Genomic DNA, 20,710 nt, shown 5'->3' on the forward strand with positions numbered 1-20,710 from the left:
TATCTAGACTAAGTAGATAAGACAGTTGATTCACATGAGGACAACTCAATAGTAATGAAATGTGCACTGTCCTAACAGCTGCCTGTATTTGTGCTATTCCCCCATTTAGAACCAAACATGCCACAGGTTTCTTGTATGTGGCAACTCTCCTCTGAAACCCTCCTAAAAACTGTTTAACTCTTGCAGAAGTTTGTCTCATGCATAAGAGATGTAATGAAAGCCTGTTATCACAAAGACAAAAAGATCAGCTATTTCTCTGAAGGTGGAATACTTACTGCACTAAATCTTTAAATCCATAGAATATCTGAAATGAGTAGAAGGACAACTGTGAGATCCAAACATAATTTGGGCTTTTTGAAAGTTCAACAGATTCAATTTGACAGAGACATAATAAATTACAAGAGCTATTTTATACTGTCTACAGGTCACTTTAAAGTATGATACTAGGGTGCATATGTACTTCAACACCTACACCTGTAAGAGCAGGCAGTTTTGGGATGTAACTTTATCTTGATATTTAGATTTGGGTTAATTGTTTCACAATATACATAGTGCTTATGTAAAAAAGAAAGTATCAAGAATACAATTACAGTAAAGTCCACTAGTTCTGTTTATTTCAAGCCTATACATAGAGAAAACAGCCTCCTTCCCAAATCCAGAGGAAACTGTTATTCACAGAATGGTATTGAAAGAAGTCAGAAGCATGTTTGTAAAGCATTTGATCACATTTTGGCATCTATCACTTTCCAAAAGGGATTCAAATGGTTCTAAGCACTTGAAAGAATAAGGGGAGAATAAAAAGGTGGGAAAGATAAATGTGTGTTTGTTACAGCAAAGAACACATGTTTGATACCCCAACATTCAGTTGCTCATCTACACTACAGCACTCAAAGTAATGACTGACTAATTGAAGCAGTGATCCCTATGAATCACAACCACTATGGAACACATTCAAGCTGAAAACAGATCTCATTTTACAGCAATTATCAGAAGCCACAATCTATACAGATATACTACAAAACTCCTGTCAGTACAGAAACAAAAATATTCTAGGTCTGCAACAGTTGAAGACTAGGTGGATATTTCCATTTTATCCCTTTAAGGGACAGTGCTAGACCTCCTGCCTCCCTTATGGCAGGTTAGCATCTGAGAGAGTCCAGCTTAGTACTCAATGCAAAAAACAAGAACAGAAACAATACTGCAGCTACAGTTATTTAGAATGAAAGCACTTTATTTTTTCCAACCAAGTTAAAAGTCAAACGTAGAGCTGTGAATGCACACTTCAATTAACAAAATTTGTGTGAAAAGTTTTAAAGATGGAAATTCTTCACAGTTGCTTCAAACTGAATCATGTTAAATAGCTAGCCCTGTGTTTTGTCTAGAATTCTCATCTTCATCTCCTCACTTCTAACAAGACACACTCTTAGTATATTTAAAGTAGATGAGCAATAAATAACATAATTAAGTCCTAAAGAATGTATGTGGAAAGAGGGAGAAAAATAGTTGCATTTAGTTTCATTCTGAGACATAAAACAAGTTATTTAACTCATAGAATAAACATTAATTGTTTAAGGAAGGATAACACAAGCACTAACAACACAAGCATGCTCAATCTATTTTCTCTGTGAATCTTTATCTGTAGCCTACAATGATTACTGTGTGTAGGATGGCAGACTGAAGGCAAAAATTAGACTACACTGTCTGGCTTTTACCAAGGCTATTAAAAACTGCTTCATTTTTTTTCCTTCACTAATGCAACATCAGCTCAATACAAATCTCCTCTCAAGAGAATTGACTGCTTTCATGAACTTTAGCATTTGCATTGTGCAAAGCTGGAATAACTTCACACCAATACCATAATTTGCATGGTTTTGTATTCTGAAATAGTTGACTATGAACCACCAGTTTCACTTTGCACCAGAAAACTAGGCACAAAAATAGCTGCAAATCTCCACATGAAGACAGACATTCAGTCTTCTGTAGAACTGGAAGATCTGGCAAGATGAACTGGCAAAAGCAACCACTTGCTAGTCTAAAATGTAAGCTTCACATAAGATACTTTCAAGTTTCCACACTAACAATGTCCACTCTTTTAAGAAAAAAACTCTCAAAAATCACAAATTAGCACTGTAGCATCCATCTTCAAAACCTTTATCTCTTCAATGCTAAACGCATAAAGATGTTTAATGCCAAACTTGCCTACTTCAGATGCCAGAACATGAAAATACAGCCTGTTTTATAACGCAGTGGAGCTGATGTCACTCAGCACAGGGCATGTGTACCTTGTCCTTTCCTACTCTCCCATCCCTCCTGCACCTCAAGTGTTAAAATTGCAGCCTCTGATAAAGCAACCTACAGGAGGGAAAAAAAATTATTTATGTCTCACTGTGGAGGGTAAGCTCTTGGAAGGCTGCTGCTATTTTTTTTTTAATACCAGCAACAATCTGTAAGCATTATTAAGGAGTGTAGAACTGCAGTACCTGTGTGATACAAGAGTAGAGGACTCTTTCCTGAGAAATAGGTATAGTTCCTTCAAAACAGAGATATACATAATCATTAAGACATGCTAACTTCTTCATACCCAGCTAATTAATGGCATAGCTTTTTCCACTCTTCAGCAAGCTATCAGCAATACCTCAACTTGGCCACTTCCATTTACAAAATACTAGACTTTTTTTCAGGCCTGCAGAAAGAGACAGTTTGCCAGAAGGATTCTTCAATTTCAGTTTAGAGGATGGGCAAATCCTGGGTCACACTTAAAAGTACTCCTTCAGCAAAACAGCCTCAAGTACTTTCAGGGGACACTGAGGCAAAAGACAACTGTTTTTCAAAGACATCAGTTTCACATCAAGGGGTATAATATGAAGAACAGCTTTGTAGAAACATCCTTCATCCTCAGTACATACGTGCTTCTGCATCACAAGAACACACAGGAAAAGGATTAATTCTGTCTGGATCTTCTGACACATCCTAGAAATACTAGTTTTAGAAAGTATCACAAAGATTGTAATTTATGCATGGGATAGCTCATAAACTTAATTCTTAGATTCACTGAGACAACTATATGAATTTAGTGGTGTAACACAGCTGTCATTTCGACTTTGACCAGATATTATACATGCACATTCTGTAACAGTAAAACTGATTCCTAGCCATTTGAGAGCTAAAGAGAATGCAAGAAGCTGAGCCTGAATATTAGTGTGAACAGTTTCAATGAATAAAGAACACAATGGAAAAAATAATTTCATAATACAGACACCTGAACCCTGTTCTTACAGTCTAGTAGCTGCCTGAAAACAGTAAAAAATTCATTTAAAATAAGGCACAGATACTAATGACAATGTTTAATACTGTATTATTGATGCTGTCAAAATACAACTTTTGGCAGTTAAAAAGAATGCATTATTTTATTAGGTATTCCTCAGAAATGATCCTCAAATCAATCTTACCTTGCCTCTAAAACAAAAGCACTATCCACAGTTAGGATTTGTTAACTCTATGGCCACACACAGAATTATGAGCCTACGTACCTAAATCTACATTCAAGCTAGGTTTTTAAACACTAGAGTATCCCTTTAATCAATTACAACTCTTCTTTCCTATATTATCAGAAATAAATGGCCATGAGTTACTTTGTCTATTAAAAAATAAATCTGACTTTCCATAAACAGTAATCTCCTTGAGGAGTAATCTAAGAGTTCCAGCAATTGCCACCCAAATGATGAAACCAGACTTGGTTACTTTTACACTTAAATGTTCAATGGAACAGTAAAGTAATACAAGAATGTTGTCATACTATAGTTCCTTTAGATATTTAATTGATAGTAAGAACATTTGAAAAGTCCTATCTCAAAATTCTTTTAGCATGAAATATCTCTAATGATGCAAAACAATTCAAGCAAAAAGACTGGCTATGTGTGTCTCCAAATTGTCCCACAAAGTTTGCAATTTTGGGATGCCCCAGAAACTCTTTGTAACTGACTGCCCTAGGAAATGCAAAACCTTTGGTGGTTTAGAGAACAGTCAAACAACTAAAAGCACCAAGCTCTCAGATTTCAAGCTGGCCTTCAGAAGTCAGCAACAATGATACATAAACTAATACAATACTAAGCAACAGGAGGCCTGAACTTATTGACCACTACAGGAGTTTAAAATTAATTAATCCGTAAAGCAAAAACCACTTGTGGCTATCAAAAGACTTTTCTCCTGCACGTCAATAAAAGTGCACATGCTTAATGCTAGGTATGAAAACAACCCTTGCAAGTACTTATTTTTAAGGAAGTAGTCTATTTGGTCATACATGCTGTGCATGTACACTTTTAAGTGAAGAGCTGGCACTTTAAGTTTTAATTGAAAAAGCATACTTTCTAATCACAAAATTAAAAAAGGCAACAGCAAGCCTAAGATTAAGACTCCCTCAGAGCTATTAAGATATAGCTTTTAAATTAAAATAGAACAGCATATCAATATGACAGTAAAAGTTTATAGCTGTATCCTCAATGCTGTTGTTGGTATGACTTTGCCATCATTGATCAGGTTAGAACTTGATCAATTTTGCAGAAGTTCTTTGTCAGTTTCTTAAAGGAGGTAGTATAAAAAGGGTGTGATTTGAATAACATGGCCTCACCTGGCTGTAAACATTTCAAACAAGAGACATAAATATCTATGATAAAAAGTACTGTGGAAGAGATTATTCTAGAAATTGATTTTTTTTAACTTGAAAAGAAAAAACAATAGATATATTTAATATATTTACTTATTTGCATGTAGTTTGAATGATACAGAACAAGATTACCGTGTTAGAAATCCACATACAATATAAAAACATTTGTTAGACATAAATTCACCGTTCTGCTGACATTTGCAATAACTGTTTACCCAAGCTTAACTTCAGGTATTTATAATATTTTTCATACATGAATCTTGGTATATGTGCAATGTTTCATTAACTACACAATGTGAAACCCTGATTTTTGTAGTTTTTCATCACAATCTGAACATAATAGCTATTTGCATCTTAATACATTGGCTTTTTGAAACACTAGTAATTAAGGCATCTTTGCTGTATAGTTTCTCAATAGTGCAAACAAAAACTGTCTTTAATAATTTGATTAAAACATACAAGTAACTGAATAGCCCAAAGTTTTTTGTATTTTATGTAATTGGAAGATAATTGTGCATTTTGGAGTTCTCTTGTGAAAGAGACATTTAAAAGCTCTTAATGCTGATTCTTTTTGTTGGTTCCTTATATCTGGTTCTGCTGTCTTGTCTTCATGACAGTATAGTTCATCTTCTTTTATGGATGATGTTGTAAGGTACAGTAGCATTTAAAGGAATACCTAGGAACTGAGCAAATCCCAAATGCAGCAAAGGCATACAGTTTTCATAGTGCACTTTCACCTCATTGAAGTAAAAGCTGCTCCTACTAGACATTTTTCCACTTCAATGTGAAGTAGATTGTTAGAGTTTTGTTAGTGGTTTCATTAAACAGCTTGACAGTTCAGTTCTCTTCTGCCAGTATTTCTCAAAAGGCTTTCAGCACATATTTCAGGGATACTTTAGGGACTGTTTCACCACATAAGCACACTGTTTCCCCATCATGTCAGTGTAGCTGCAACAAATAAGCATTTACATCCTAGAAGGAAAAAAGGAGAAAGTGTTTGTCACTTTACTTATAGCTCCAACATCAACTCTATGTCTGAAGCAGGGCAACCTCAGGACCATAACACACGAATAATTATATTTGCCCAAATTTCAGAACCAGTTATCATCACGATTACTTTCCATTAATGTTTACAATGACATTTCTTTAAGTACTAAAAAGCCTGCCAGAAGAGTAGGATTAGTTTTCAAAGCTATCAATTTCATCTGTTATTCCTCTGCTCCCTGCCTGAGCAGGACAGATCATCATCATCATATGATCACATAGTTAAAACATGTTATGTATGACATTCCTTCACCAAACCCCTCCAACATTCTTGGACTACTTTTGCTCTGACTTGCTCAGGTGACTTTGGTCACAATCTATCCTGATGCATTAAGACAGCAAATGAACATAAAGGGAACCTGAACTCTAGAGAAACAAACTGACACTACCTATAACTGCTATTCTGATCCAGCAAAAGAACTAGGCAGTCCACATAACATGCTCTCATAGCTCAACCAAGTTGGGAGTTAGAACTCAGTTCTTCTGCATCCCTGTTCACTGAAACGCTGCAAGAATTTTGTAATTATCCTTGTAGGGATATCAAAACTGAAGTTGCAGGTGCACAGCGGTCCCAGAAAAAAGAGTTTACTTGTTTGACACATCAAAGTGATCAATTCTGTAGCACAGAAATATAGATTCACCAAACCTCCTTCAGATATAAGTAAAAGATGCAATTTTTAAGTTCTTTTCAAGTTCACTCAAATCTTGCACACAACCAACCGTTTGCTGTAACTCCTTTCTCACTGTCCACCTTCACCAGGTCCCTCCAGCTGGAGATGTTTCTCTCTAGTCTAACTTTTGGTGCCCAATCTCAGAAAGCCATGTATATAGAGATGAGCACAAACAGAAAAGTATGGATCTACCAGACACCCTCATTATGTAACTGATACCACAACCTAATGAAAAATGCAAGCAGAGATACGTCTCAGACAGGCTCTTCTGCCCACCAGAAACTCACCATTTTCTAAGCATTAGGTCAGCAATAAGCTTTAGAATTTAGCATGTTGTCACTTGCTCCTGCCACCTGATGTGCAAATGCCAACGATGTTCCCAGGCTAAGATTCTCCATTACACTTACTACAATGGCTACAACAGATCAAAGAGAAAACATCTGTCCCTTCCACAGTCTACCTACTTATCTGAGCCCTTTTTCATATCATTTTAAGGCTCATTACTATTAGATACTTTGTTATTAAGGAGATGCTTAAGCATAATTATAATTTTAATTCACAGAACTATCATAGGGAAACAACTCCAGACTTCTGTAAAAACCATGCAACACACTTGAGCATTAGCAGCAATGAAAGTAAAAGTGTGTCTGTCCAACCACAGTTTAGCATAAGTAAAACAGGAGGAATACCAGAAGTGATACAATCATGTTTATTCCTGAACACAACCAGAACTGGAACCAAAATTTACCTTAGCTATATTACCAGTATATCCTGGAACCAGAGTAAGGTGATTCTCCTGTTCCCACAAAATACTTAACTGTTGTTTTAAAATATGAATGTTTCTGAAAGAGAATGAACATCACTTTATAACCCAGGTAGTATATTTCAGTAGTCTCTTTTATTAAAATGAATTATTAATACTGCATATAGACTTAGCCTATACAATAGGTATTGCCACAAGAGCTGAAAAATTTAGATTCAACTTCTACAGCATTTGTATAATCCCTGATATGACTACATCCTACAGGTATTAAAACAGTAGCAAAAAAAAGAAAAACAAAACCAGTGACTTAACTATCCTTAAAATACTTCTAAGCTTTAACTTTAAAATTGTAAGTGTGCCTTTTGTAGGCAAGATGTGCTCCTACTGATCAAAATTAGAACAGATTGAGATGAAATCGACTACAGAAACACATTTAAGTATGTCCCAACACTATACTCACCCATCTTCTGCCTTTTCTGTATGTGCAGATAGTTCTGACCACCATCTTTTAATGACAGCCTGAAGCCAGTTTAAGCCCACTATCACATATCTGTAACAACACATTTTACACATTATGCATTTCCCTCTCCCTGAAGACTATCTACAAGCCAGATAAATAAAGCTTGAGATAACTTTGTAAGCAATTGAGAAAGCAACACATTTTCTATTCTGGAAGGAAAGAATCTAGACAAATTGGTAAATTTAAATTCTTGTTTACACTTACAATTTTTAAGTGGTAGTCTGAAGTTCTTGTTGAAAAAGTACAAGAAAACTCTGCCTTGATTATATGTTATAAAGCATACTAAAACCTCAGTGCTAATCTTTTTTAATATTTAGGATAAATAAATCTGCATAAGGGCAAAGCCAGTCCTCTCCCCCAAGTGCCTAACATTGCAGAAAAGAATTTCTGCACTGCTGTTTTGTTAGAGGAGAAAGCTCTGGAATGGAAGCTTTCGTCCAAACCTTTCTCATTTCCTGAGAAAGGCCGAGCTGGAGAAGGGGCAGAGGGAACAAGAGTCAGAGGATTAAAAACCATTGATTTCCAGGGCTCTGCACAGCCAGGAAGTAATAATGTTTCAAAAACATCCCAAGCTGATACTTACTCTTCGTATTTGCTTTTAAGCAGAGATTTCACTAAGGGCAAAAGATCTACACAGCAGCCAACTGAAACATATGGTTTTTCTTCCTGTAAACTTAAAAACAAGATGTTTCAGAAGTGTTTGAACTTCAGTGTAGTCATAAGCAGGTTCTAATTCCCCACTTTTTTCTGTTTATACCTGTTTGTAAGCACAGGAAGGCAGTCTACTACTACTCCAAGATCCTGTATCCTAGAAACAGTAAGAATAAAATCAGAAGTGTTACTTGTAGATCCTACTACTAGTAGTAGAAGCATACGCTTCCACTATGATTTAAACAGTGTAACTAAGTCACAACATTTACAGAACTGCTACAATTACTGTGGCATATTTCAGATTGCTGTCATTTTAAGGATATAAAAGAAGAGACTTATTTTACCTCACTAAGTAGGCTACCAGTTCACTTATACTTCTCCTTCTCCAAAAGGTTAAAGCTACATTCAGTCTCAGATTCCTGCTGAAAAGAACTTGAGCCATAGTTTCATGGTCCTGAGAAACCTGCACATTTTAAAAAATATAAAAAGTTGCCACAAGTTTAGCAGACAGTGATAAAACAATAAGCTACTCAAAAATAATCTGGTATACTCTACCTGTATGTTGATGAGTCTGTTTTAGAAATTTATCTAAGAATAGACTTAAACCCATAAATTTCCCTTAGGGGTCACAAAAATATCACCTACTTTACACGAAAGCTGCAAGAATAAGGTTTGTACCTCTTTACCAGCTAAGACAGGTATCTAATTATTAAAATGAGCATTCATGTGCATCAACCTATAATTCTCACCAACTCTGAGAACTTTTTACTTAGATTATTATTAATTTTGACACAATTTAGACACAAGCAATTGCATGTATTATTCCAAACTCCAACAGAAAAGGTTCATTTCTGTAAAAGCCTGTTCTCTGAATGAAGTTCAGGCATTTTAATTAATTAGATCTTGGACTGGAATGAACACTGCAGAGCCACACACATCTCTCAAACCAGTTAAACAGTCATTTGTGACCAGAGGCCAGTGATCTGCTCCTTAGCTTCTCAGAAAATGAATCTTTCCATTTTCATTTCTTTACCCATCTTGCTGCAGCCTCTTTATTGTAGCTATTCTGCTCTTTTCTTGAAACCACCAAATTAAACAGTGCAGAAGTGCTGCAGACTTGCACCTTTAGCCCAGCAGCTTCTCAGGGCTCTCCCTCACAGGAGCACACATTTACAGCACTGTGACAAGGCAGCAGCATGGTGGATGACAGTTTCTGATCTTACCTTCCCTGCCTCACCTTAAACGCCTGCAAGCCCCAAAGAGTAACAAAAATCTATTGTGACAGAAATGCAAACTTCAACATTAAGGGCCTTAAATGGCCTTCACTGTCACAAAACCCATTTAATTTAAATATCTGACCTTTTAGACAGTTTCAGAAGCCCTGCAAGCATCGTCTAGGTTTCCTCAACCAACCCCAACAAGAAATAAAGCTCATACAAACACTTAAGTTAGTTCTGCACCAAGTTGATACTGCTGCTGAAAATTGTTGTAATCTACCTCACCAATGATTATTCTCATTGATATACTAACATTTTTACACTTCTGTAAACACACACGTGGGCACCTGTCCTGCCAGTTCATGAAACCTACGCAGGTCAAAACAACATTCTCCTTTGGTGCTGACACCATTTTAATCCAGTCAAGTCTGGCAGATCTGAGCTTCTGACCTGATACAAATATGAAGAAAAGTGGCAGGACTATTACTATTGACAACTCCATCACCATAAATGGACAGACTGTAAATCTCCGGAATTGAAGGAAATTATTCTAAAGAAAGAAACTTTCACAGCTAATTACAACAAACACTTTTGTAAACTGGAGTTTCTTCAAACCTACCTCGGAAAAAAATGCACTGTATTTGGATGAGGGGCCTTCTGTTTGAGACGAGCCAGAGTCGCTAGAATTCAGCAAGTGTGTCCGACTGTTGTGAAGTTTTGCGGGCAGATTCCCTGCACAAGCCAGTTCATTTTCTTTATTTGCCATGTCACGGCCCCTAGATTTAGGGCACAGTTTCTTTCTGTAACAAGGCTTCGGAGTATAACAATGAACTTTCCTTTTACAATATACCACTTTGAAAAGAGAGAGGGGACTGGCCACCGTTTTTCCAACCGTTACTCTGCAATAATAAAGCACTGTTTTAGTGAAGGTTGATCCAAACCAAATCAATTGCATTATTATGTTTATATATATATAATTATGAATTCAGCAGTCACATTTCAGGTTGTTGAAAACATTTTTCCCCCAATACATATCCTAATGACACTAGGGTTATTAGAAGTCATGCCACCAATATTATTCTGTTTTTAGTAATGCAGAGACTCGCCGTTATGGAAGAAAAGACAAGAACAAAGAACTGTCTTTAAAATCAAGACCCATCATCCATTTGTGTTTGCTTTGATGTTGTAATCAATTTCAACTGTGATTTTCTCCCTACCTCTGTCACACTTTAAACTCAGATATCACATAGCACAGCCCTCCTACCTGTTTGTGTATGAAGCCAGCTGTTTTGGAGATTTCTTACCCTGGGAGAAAGGAAATACGAGAAAAAAATGTATTACTATAAAGGGTCAAACACTCCCATCTATACTACTTAGCATTAATGGTAACATTTAGATTGCGCCATCAGCAGGAGAACGTTATCTTTTTTTGGTAACACTGATCATAAAATATTATTTTTAATAGAAAATTTTAATAAACAGAAGATATTGATATCTTCACCACTGTTTGAAGAGGTCTTACAGTACGTTTGCCTCTCCAGTGCTTCCTCTGTACCTCACTGTCTTACTCTTCAGTCAGTAACACAGGTAAGAAATTTCAAAAATTACTTTTGAATAGCAAGAATCCAGTGAAAATCTACGTGCTACCAACGTGCTAGTGAAGTTGTATAATTATACAACGATCTATTTCAATGAATGGGTTTCACCTACTCCACCTCTCACTTGTGCCATGCAGCTCTCTTGGCAAGAAAGAATTTTCATGACAGAATTCCTGTATTGAAACATTTTTTGGCTAGATTGCAGAAAAGCACACATGAGTAAGACTGTATCAATCAGTACCTACTGCTCATATGGATGATACAATGCACTGATCTGTGCAGCTGCTGCCTGGATCTATTACACAGTTTTCATACTAAAACTGCTATAGAAACAATTCAAAGTTCTACTGCACATCTAAATATCAAATGTTTAGTAGTGTTGTGCTTCTAGATTTAGACTGCTCAGAATTATAAACTTGTTTAAATCATCAATTTTCTCAGAGGACATAAAATAACCCAACAAACAACACAAAACAGCTTACCTCCTTCATGATCTTTTTAGTGGAAGAAGAGATTCTTTTTCTGGAGAGATCAATGGGATGACCTTCAATAAGCAAAACTTTCTGGTTTTTAACATTGTGAGCTTCAGATGCCATAATCTCTCAAATCCCTGTTCTCAAGGGAAAGATATTTAGTTGTATTTTCTAAAACATTCTGTCAGATTTCTTCAAACACAGCTAGCAACACTAGAATTCAACTTTTTCCAAGATCTTCCATCCTAGATATAACCCAAGACATCATCCTTTAGTGCATATTACCTGGAGGCCTTATTATTAACACTATGGAATTTCAAAATCCCTATTTAGCTTTCAAGAAAGAGGAAACAAAACAAAAATCACCCCAAGAAACCAAGGCAGAGATTCTGTTTTCACACCAGTTTCTACACCTGCACTGAGGGGTGCCATACAAACAAGAATTCAAGTAAAGAATAGGGCAATTTCTGAAATTTTTTCCTTGCACTACGAATTTCATCTGCCACCTAGAAAAAAATAATTGGTTTCACATTTGTTTCCAAGTACGAAAGGCAGCTAAAAAATTGATTCTTGTTTTTTAGGAAGAAAGCAAGCTTTATCAAAATAATGAAGGTTTAAAAAAAAAGTGAAAGATCTTCCCCTTAGTTTATTGGCAAATCTACATCCTCCCTCCCCACCCATTTCTGTCCATGCAGTCCTTTGGCCATTTTTCATACTAAACCTCACAACTTTATTTTATGCCTAAAGTCCTTTGTCTTGAAGTATGCAAGTATTTTTATAAGAATCAACACCAAGACTGGGACAGCTGTACATACATGAGATTTTGCAAGTTTCATGTTTTGTAAGCAATCAGGAGATCCATAGCTTGAGACTAGGTTCACTTACTACATCATAGAGGCACTATTCTTGAAGTGTTTTAGCAAGACATCCTATGCTATTTTTAAAAGACAACAATTTGCTGCAATATTACTGCTTTTTCCCCCTAAAAGGTAACACTGTGGTCTCAACATGAGTGCTCCCATCTCTCCCCTCAATCTTTAACAGCAGCCCTATTCTCTTTACTCTATGTAGCAGATTTACCTCACATTAAGAACTCTGGCATTTAAAAGACTAAGACACTGAGCACTGAATAAGCCAGATGGGAAACAGCTTATTGGCCATGAAGATCCATGCAGTAGCTAAAGGCCATCAAATGAAACAAGCAGGTGGCAGGCCAAAACAAGACAGATGCTATATTCAGGCACATTAAAATCCCTCTCTTAGGGCACAGTGGAAAAAAAAAATTCTTCAAATATTCTGGAATTGGATCAGTACTAAAGAATTTCACTTGAGATGTCTCTCAAAAATGGAATATTTACTGACAGAATCCCTTACTCTGTAAAATGGGAACATAGAGCCCTCAGACTACAGCAATAACTTCAAATGGCAGCATTAATTAGGGCAATATCTTTAACAGCTGGTGGCCAATATTTTTCCAGATGCAAGTCTGGCTTAAGACTGGTTCATTAACTTAATTTTTTCACACTATGAGACAGTGATGAAGAGTGATCACTTTGTTAGTTCTCCACAATTCCTAGTTCTTCCACACAGGTCTGTAAATTTTTCCCTGAAGTTTAGAAAAAAACCTCACATAAACAAACACCTTTTCCTCTGCCTATCAGACTGGTTAAAACCACTACTTGGACTCAAAATGGGCTGTATATTAAAATTTGCACTTGGATCACAACACAAAGGCATATGCTGAACAACTGGACTTTTGAAGAAAAATGGAACAATCCTAAAATCCAAACATATCCATCCATTTATTCCAGCCAGTGATGAAGAGGACTTGGAAAAAGTCTTGACTTTTTTTTTCTTCTATCCACTGTTTGAAAATAACACTGAAGGGAAAGCAATAAACTGAAATATTTGGGGGGGGCAATCTCCCACCACCAGAGTTAAAACCCACAGCCACCTCATCAGATGCTAAAAACCCCTGATCTCTGTTGCTGAAGGAAAATTTTTGTGATTATTCCCATAACACACTATCAGCTTACAATTCCTCAGGCCTAACAGTGACTGTTCCTTATTTTTCCTTGTTTAACAAATGATCTCAACCTACCCTCATCTTTCACACTAAGCAGTACATGAGAATCTGATCATCAAAATAAATGACAGCACTATATAACTAGAATACTTTTTGCTTAAAAGAAGTGTAAAATATTAGAAGGCTAGAAAAAATATCTTACCAAGGAAATTCAACCAGCTTATCTGTTTTTAATACTGGGCTCTAAAGAGCATCTAACATCTCAAAATACCTGAACTGGAGCTATCTGAACTGGAGAGAGAGGACTCTGGATGGAAGGAAGTTCCTTACAAAGGTTGCATGTGTCCAGGAGAAAAATTAAGAGAATTTTACACTCTAACAAATCTGATATAAGAATATATTGTTCCCCAGCCTCCCAACTGAAACAACAGAACTATTAATTCTTTCCTTAAAGACTGGTAAAATAAATTCAAAAGGTCAAGAGATTATCAGATATAAAGGAACATTTGATGAAGCAAAGTAAAACCCTCGTGTATGGCTTCACTGTCCAACAGTTTAAAGGGGTTTCAATAGTTTAACCTGTTGAGGGTCTCAGATTATGCAGAAGTATCAGTGAACATTTAAGCAGTAATGAAACAGCTGTGTTTTTAGCTCCCTTGGAGCTGACAAAGTACCTAAAGAAAACACGTGGAAAACACAGTCAATATTTAAAGAGCCTCAAGGAAGACCCAGACTGACATCCCTGTTGCACTAATTAGTAAACAATGTAATCAAGAACAGACTTAGTGGACACAAACAAGTAACATAATGGGAAAGATTCAGCCTGGCTGTCACTAAGGCAACAGCCTGGGGAAGAGAAGGCTCCAGGGTGACCTCACTGCAGCCTTCCAGTACCTGAAGGGGCTACAGAGAGCGTGGGAGGGACTTCTTACCAGGGCATTTGTGATAGCCCAAAGGGGGTAACAGCTTCAGGCTGAAACAGAGCAGGTTTAGATTGGATATAAGGACAAAATTCTTTACTGAGAGGGCGTTGAGGCACTGGAACACATTTCCTAGAGAAGCTGTTGATGCCTTGTCCCTGAAAGTGTTCAAGGCCAAGTCAGATGGGGCTATGAGCAGTCTGGCCTAGTGGAAGGTGTCCCTTCCTCCCCACAGCAGGGAAATTGGAACTAGAAAATCTTTAAGGTCTGTTCTAACCCAAATTATATTAAGATTCTGTGAAGTCTTGCTCTGCAAAATTAATGGAATTTATTAAGAATATGGGGTAGTACAACATGGATAAAGGGCAACTAAATGATAGAGTCTATTTGAATTTCCAAGTCCCTCACTTAAATCTTGAGGAAACTAAGCAACCAAGTGAAAAAAGGGAAAGCTCTTGCATGCACAGGTATCTCAGGAACAGCTATAAATTGCCTAAGCAGTTTCCACACTGCAGAAAATCACCTCCAGATCCCTGGGGGAAACCTGCATTGGTTTATGCTGTTCAATATATTAATAAATTATGTCACAAAAGGGGATGAAGACTGTTGACAATACAAAGTCATAGCTGTGAAGATAAGGGCTAACTGAAGAACTGGAGAAGGACTGTGATGTACAAGAAGCAAAAGCAATACTTATAGATCGATATAAAGCAAAGCCTATGTATCTGCAGGCAGGAGAAAATTCTGGGTACCTTTTGGAATCACAGCCTCTGAGCCAGTAACTGTCACCCACAACAATGTCTGGATGTAGGACAGCTTACCTTAGATCAACTGGACTGCTCAGCACTTCATGTGGATCAGTAAATAGAAAAATAAACAGAACACTATTGTGACAGTGTACAGAACGAATTTGTGCCTGTATTTCATATACTGAGAGAAGGGTTAGTTAAACTTTCTTTAAAAAAAACTAATCAACCCTAAAAAGTCAAAAAGATTTCTGAGTAAAGTAGAAAACAGCTCAGACAAAAGAAGTTAAAAATACATGGAATATCTTTCATATAATCAACAACTGATTAGATCAGCCTCTTCAGTCTGGGGAAGAGGCTACTTATAGCCATCAGGGGAAATAAGACAAAGGCCTACAAAATGAATGGCTTGGAGAAGCTGCATAGAGATTGTGCCCACTCTTGCCCAATGTAAAAAAAAGGGTGAAAAGACAATAGGTGAAGATCTGATCAAAACAAACAATGTTAAGCTGTGTGCAAATTATAATCAACCTGAGCTTGCCACAGGATGTTGTGGATCCAAATGTTTTATATGGGTTCTAGGACAGAGTGTGCAAATGCATTTAAAAAACATATATACTGAAAATGATTAAATTCAGATACACAACCCATATAGTCCAAACAGAGCAGAACACAAGCAGAAGAATCTGGTATACACAAACCTAACAGTGCTATAATAAACTCAGTCACCATCCTAGGAAACCAGCTTTGAAAGGCTTAGTAACACCTAGGAAAATGCTGGCTAGCCAGCAATTAAAGAGATGAATGCTACAGGATGAAAGGCACTTTACATGGCTCTTCACAACTTTGATTTCCTATTTGCAGTCAGATGTCATCTAGGGATAGCTAATTAGACACTACAGTCCCCTGTAATTTTGGGATATATACAGAGGGTTCTTAAACTGGCCTTAGATACTAATTCATACAGTCAAACAATCTATACCTTAATGTCTTTAATTTCTGACTTTTCCCTTGTGATGAGCACAGCTAGTTTTATTTGATCAGACAATCTGCTATACAATCTCATTGAGGCCAATGCATTTCCCTCATTTTAGAAAGTTTTTTAAATTAAACGAATGAGAGAATGCATGCCCCTTCAGCTCTGCCTTGGTCCACTGTACAATCCTAAACTGTTTTACAAGCTAACAAGGCAGACTGCACATCTGAACAGAGATGTATGATTTCATTAGGATGACAGAATCCAATTCCATTCATTTCCCCTATACAGTGGGTGATTTCTCACAGCAGACAACAATCTTCCCTTCTGCTCCTTTTACTCTCGTCAATCTTCAGTAAGCAGAAGGACTAGAGTAATAGCAGCCATGTCTCCTGAGACGAAGCTGTTGGCCCCCACAGCCAACAGACACTACCCGTGCAAAGTTTTCTTGACGGTTCTACAGGTATTTTCTATCTCTGATCTCTCCCAGATGCAATAAAACTCTTCAGGTCATACTAGAATTAGGCAAAGACAGCCAGCACTAACAGGCTTTCAAGTGCACATCTGTTGAAGGCAAGTATTAACAACTCTGCCACTCCCTCCCACGTCCCAAGTTCTGGGCACAGTCCCCTGAGAAGGACAAACTCTTCTTGGCACATTACATAATCTATGTGCATATTAACATAATATTGTTTTTTTACAGAACACAGGCTGGCATACTTTGCATGGCAGCAAGGAAAATGTTAAATAATCTCTTAAGCCATCAGCAATACCTTTCAAAACACACACTCTTCCATCCTATTCCTTGTCCAAATTCTTAATAGCCAATTCTTCCTGCAGCATTCCATGTGCACCAGCCATGGTAAATATTCCTGTGATTCTCCTCCACCTCACAGTAACCCAACTGCAAGTTCAAGGATGACAATATTAAACTCGGATGAAAAACTTAATTAATCATTATCCCAAGGAGGAGAGCATATGCCTTGAAAGCATTCCAAACAGGCATGCATCAGGGAAGCAGTAATGGTCAACTCATTTCACTGGCAATTATCAGAGCTAATGGCCACAAGTAACTTCCAAGAATGGTTATTTCAAATTTACTTCCAAAAATAAATTAGCACTATCTTATGACATAGAAGTGATTCGTTAAGGTTGGCATAACTTCCTTGCATTTTAGCTCCAATAAATGTTACAAAATCCATGTGCCTTTCTTTTAGAAGGCTTCCACATCCTTTGCATATGAAACAGTTTGGTTTTTGCAAATTTCTTTTTTAGTAACTGAAAATTGAGTTTTCTTAAAAAGAGGAAGTGGAGTTCAAGATTTTAAGGAGTATGCTAATGCAAAATTTTTCTGCAACATTAAAAAGAGTGTTATATCCCAGCAGAACAGCTTTTTAATGTGCTACACTTGTCAGGGCATTTGTTCCAGTTTAAAGTTTCCTATATTGATAAAAACTACAGGAATTTCTCAAAATTTGCAATAAATCAAAATAAAATTGAACAACCAGTTATGGTGAATTAGCTTATACCTAAGATTTAAGCTCATTTTCCTCTTACATAGGGAATTTGTATGTGGCCCACTGTCATAATGAACCTCCAAAAACAACCACATGTGACAGCTCCTCCAAGTTTAGTGAGGAGGAACCCAGGTGTGCATTAGCTCCCCTTGTGGAGACAGCCTGGGAGTCTAATAACTGAACCTTATTTACATTTTCTACCATAAAAAAGTCAAACAAGAACTCAGTTTTCTGCTTCTGGAGGCACCACTGACAGGTTTGTTAAGCTGCCATAAAGTAACAGCAGTTGTCAGTGGTGAAGTCCTTTCTGAAGTCATCTTTCACAAATGAAAATATATTTCTACCTGTTGATTTTCACTTATTAACACTCTGGGGACAATAAATTTGAAAAGGTTTTGTAACTAAGAGGTGTTATAAAATAAATAGATTTTCACAATATCGAAGCTTCCACATTAGTGTTTTACACGGCTCTTTAAGAAACTACCCATGAAATTAAAAACAGCAATTTCTTTTACCATTTGCTGCTCAACCCAAAGAATTAAAAAAAAACTGGAACAAGAATTTTGAAATCAAACCCAGAGACAGACATAGTGGCAAACCCCTCAAGCTCCAAAGTTGATGGAGGCTAAGGAAGTACTCACTACACGCCCCCCCGCCTCGACAGCCTGTGATTACACAACTTTCACATGGCTCTTTATGCTACCCTCAAATACACTTCTATTATTGATAGTAGTCTATTTACAGCATTTAAAAAATCTTCTTCATTCTTAGTCAAGCTTCTTACCCTAGGAACAACATACAGTAAAAGTAGGCAAGTGAATATACATAGACAAGGCTGTAAGAATACATGCATATCAGGATACTGCCATTTACTTTCTAATACATATATATAAGCTACCTTAATAATAACATTTTTAATATAATGATATTCTGATTTTCAAAGTTTAGGGGTACAAATCAATTCTAATTTTAGTTCCAGAACATATTCTTTCCAATCAGCAAGGCAAAAGAGGCACAAACCTGCCTTCTGTTATGTTTTAATTCTACTAACCGTGGGTAACTACATATTTTTAATTAGTTCCCTGATTACAGTCAAAGAATAAGAGGAAGAAAAAAACAGGAGAACAGGAAAAGTAAAAATGATGTTCCAAGAAAAGATGGAGGAAAGCTGCTTCTAAGCCAATGGACTTAACCTTGCTCCAAAGCAAAGCATGTTACAAAAACAGAAACAAAAGACTTCCAAGATCACCACCTAATCTCTCTATCGTTAAAAGAGCTCTCTATTCAAAATGTCTTTACTTTAAATCTGCATGTCAAATCATCCAGCCCAACACTGAAGAAAATAATTTGAAGCCTTTTGAACGAAGTCATTAATGCAGGATCTGATCTTCAAGCACTTAAGGCCCCCCCCTCACCCCCCTCCTTGCCCCTGGAATCTGTCACACCCAAGAAATTAAATCCGTCAGCAGGCCTCACACCCAGCTTGCTGTCCTCCTCCCTTTCGGCAGCACCAGAGCCTGCCCCGCTCTCCTGGCACGTATCCGCCAGCACACGCGCCTGCTTCGAGCCGAGCCTGCTGGCACCATTTCAGTGAGGAATCCAAGCGCCACAGCCCGCTCTCCGGGGGCGGCGGGCACCGCACACGGCAGGGCCGGGGCGCCGGGCGAGGCCGCCGGCCAGCGGCACGGAGCGATCCGCGCCCGCGCACCGCCCGCGGCCCCGCCGCCCGCCCGGCGCGACACCGCGGAGCCCCGCTGCGCTCCCCGCGGCCACGGCGGTTCCCGCGCCACTCACCCGCTGCTCATGTTCGGGGCCGGGCCGGGCGGGCGGAGCGGCGGGAGCGCTACTGCCGGGGCCCGGCGCCCGGAGCCTGCGCCATTCAAACGCCGCCGCGGTGCACGCCGGGGCGCGCGCGCCGCGCCACGCCCCGCCGCGCGGCACCGCAGCGCCCTCTGCCGGCCGCGGCCTCGCGCCACGCCCCGCCCTGCCCCGCCGCGCGCTGCCTGCGTCACTGCGCGCCCGCGCGGCCTCGGGGGCGGGGCTGCGCAGGCGTGAGCGAACCGGGAATGCTGAGGGATCCCAGTGATGGAGCAGCAGGGAGGGAAACGGGAATGCTGAGGGATCCCAGTGATGGAGCAGCAGGGAGGGAAACGAGAATGCTGAGGGATCCCAGTGATGGAGCAGCCGGGAGGGAACCGGGAATGCTGAGGGATCCCAGTGATGGAGCAGCAGGAAGGGAGCCGGGAATGCCGGGTGATCCCAGTGATGGAGCAGCAGGGAGGGAACCGGGAATGCCGGATGGTCCCAGTGATGGAGCAGCAGGGAGGGAACGGGGAATGCTGAGGGATCCCAGTGATGGAGCAGCAGAGAGGGAACCGGGAATGCCGGATGGTCCCAGTGATGGAGCAGCAGGGAGAGAACGGGGAATGCTGAGGGATCCCAGTGATGGAGCAGCAGGGAGGGAACCGGGAATGCCGGGTGATCCCAGTGATGTAGCAGCAGAGAGGGAACCGGGAATGCCGGATGGTCCCAGTGATGGAGCAGCAGGGAGGGAACCGGAAATGCCTGGTGATCCCAGTGATGGAGCAGCCGGGAGGGAACCGAGAATGCCGGGTGATCCCAGTGATGGAGCTCGGAGCCCGCGCTCTCCGCCTGTGTGCCGGCCGCCAGTGCCGAGCCGCGGTCAGCAGTGTGCCATGCTCAGACTGGCTGAGCAATTCACGGTAGCTCCACGCTCTGCTGCATTATCACAGAAACACAGAATAAGCTGAGTTGGAAGAGCCGCACAGGGATGACCAAGTCCGACTCCTGCATGGCACCAGTCCAAGTCCAACTCCTGGTCCTCCAGGAGTTGCCAGGGCACTGCTGACTTAAATTCAACTTTCCATCAGCCAGGACCCCCAACTTCCTTTCCATGTCAGTGTT

The 20,710-nt window shown here is 39.1% G+C and overlaps 1 protein-coding gene across 2 annotated transcripts; it reads right to left on the minus strand.

The window, feature by feature from the left end:
- Positions 1 to 592: 592 nt before the first annotated feature.
- KATNBL1 (katanin regulatory subunit B1 like 1) lies at positions 593 to 19,664 on the minus strand. Of its 2 annotated transcripts, none has more exons than XM_063160519.1 (10): positions 19,580 to 19,664; positions 11,610 to 11,737; positions 10,794 to 10,834; positions 10,149 to 10,428; positions 8,657 to 8,775; positions 8,419 to 8,469; positions 8,245 to 8,334; positions 7,602 to 7,691; positions 7,127 to 7,220; positions 593 to 5,635 (listed from the first exon to the last, which is right to left on the minus strand). In XM_063160519.1, exons 2-10 carry the CDS (start codon positions 11,721 to 11,723, stop codon positions 5,603 to 5,605), a joined length of 912 nt encoding a protein of 303 aa, XP_063016589.1. In that variant the 5' UTR covers positions 11,724 to 11,737; positions 19,580 to 19,664; the 3' UTR covers positions 593 to 5,602. The 2 variants fall into 2 exon arrangements, with proteins under 2 accessions (XP_063016589.1, XP_063016591.1); XM_063160521.1 differs by lacking the exon at positions 19,580 to 19,664 and adding an exon at positions 19,264 to 19,317.
- Positions 19,665 to 20,710: the final 1,046 nt, after the last annotated feature.

Source organism: Melospiza melodia, chromosome 6 (assembly GCF_035770615.1).
Source record: "Melospiza melodia melodia isolate bMelMel2 chromosome 6, bMelMel2.pri, whole genome shotgun sequence".
In the NCBI taxonomy this organism is placed as follows: Eukaryota; Metazoa; Chordata; class Aves; order Passeriformes; family Passerellidae; genus Melospiza; species Melospiza melodia.

Bases quoted from the DNA above. Each gene is read 5' to 3' on its own strand.
- KATNBL1 (XM_063160519.1), bottom strand. From the start codon at position 11,723: ATGGCATCTGAAGCTCACAATGTTAAAAACCAGAAAGTTTTGCTTATT. The intron at 8,470-8,656 runs GTAAAATAAGTC...TACTGTTTCTAG, and splicing joins CTGGTAGCCTACTTAGTGAG to GATACAGGATCTTGGAGTAG. The intron at 7,692-8,244 runs GTAAGTATCAGC...GTGTTGTTACAG, and splicing joins CTTAAAAGCAAATACGAAGA to ATATGTGATAGTGGGCTTAA.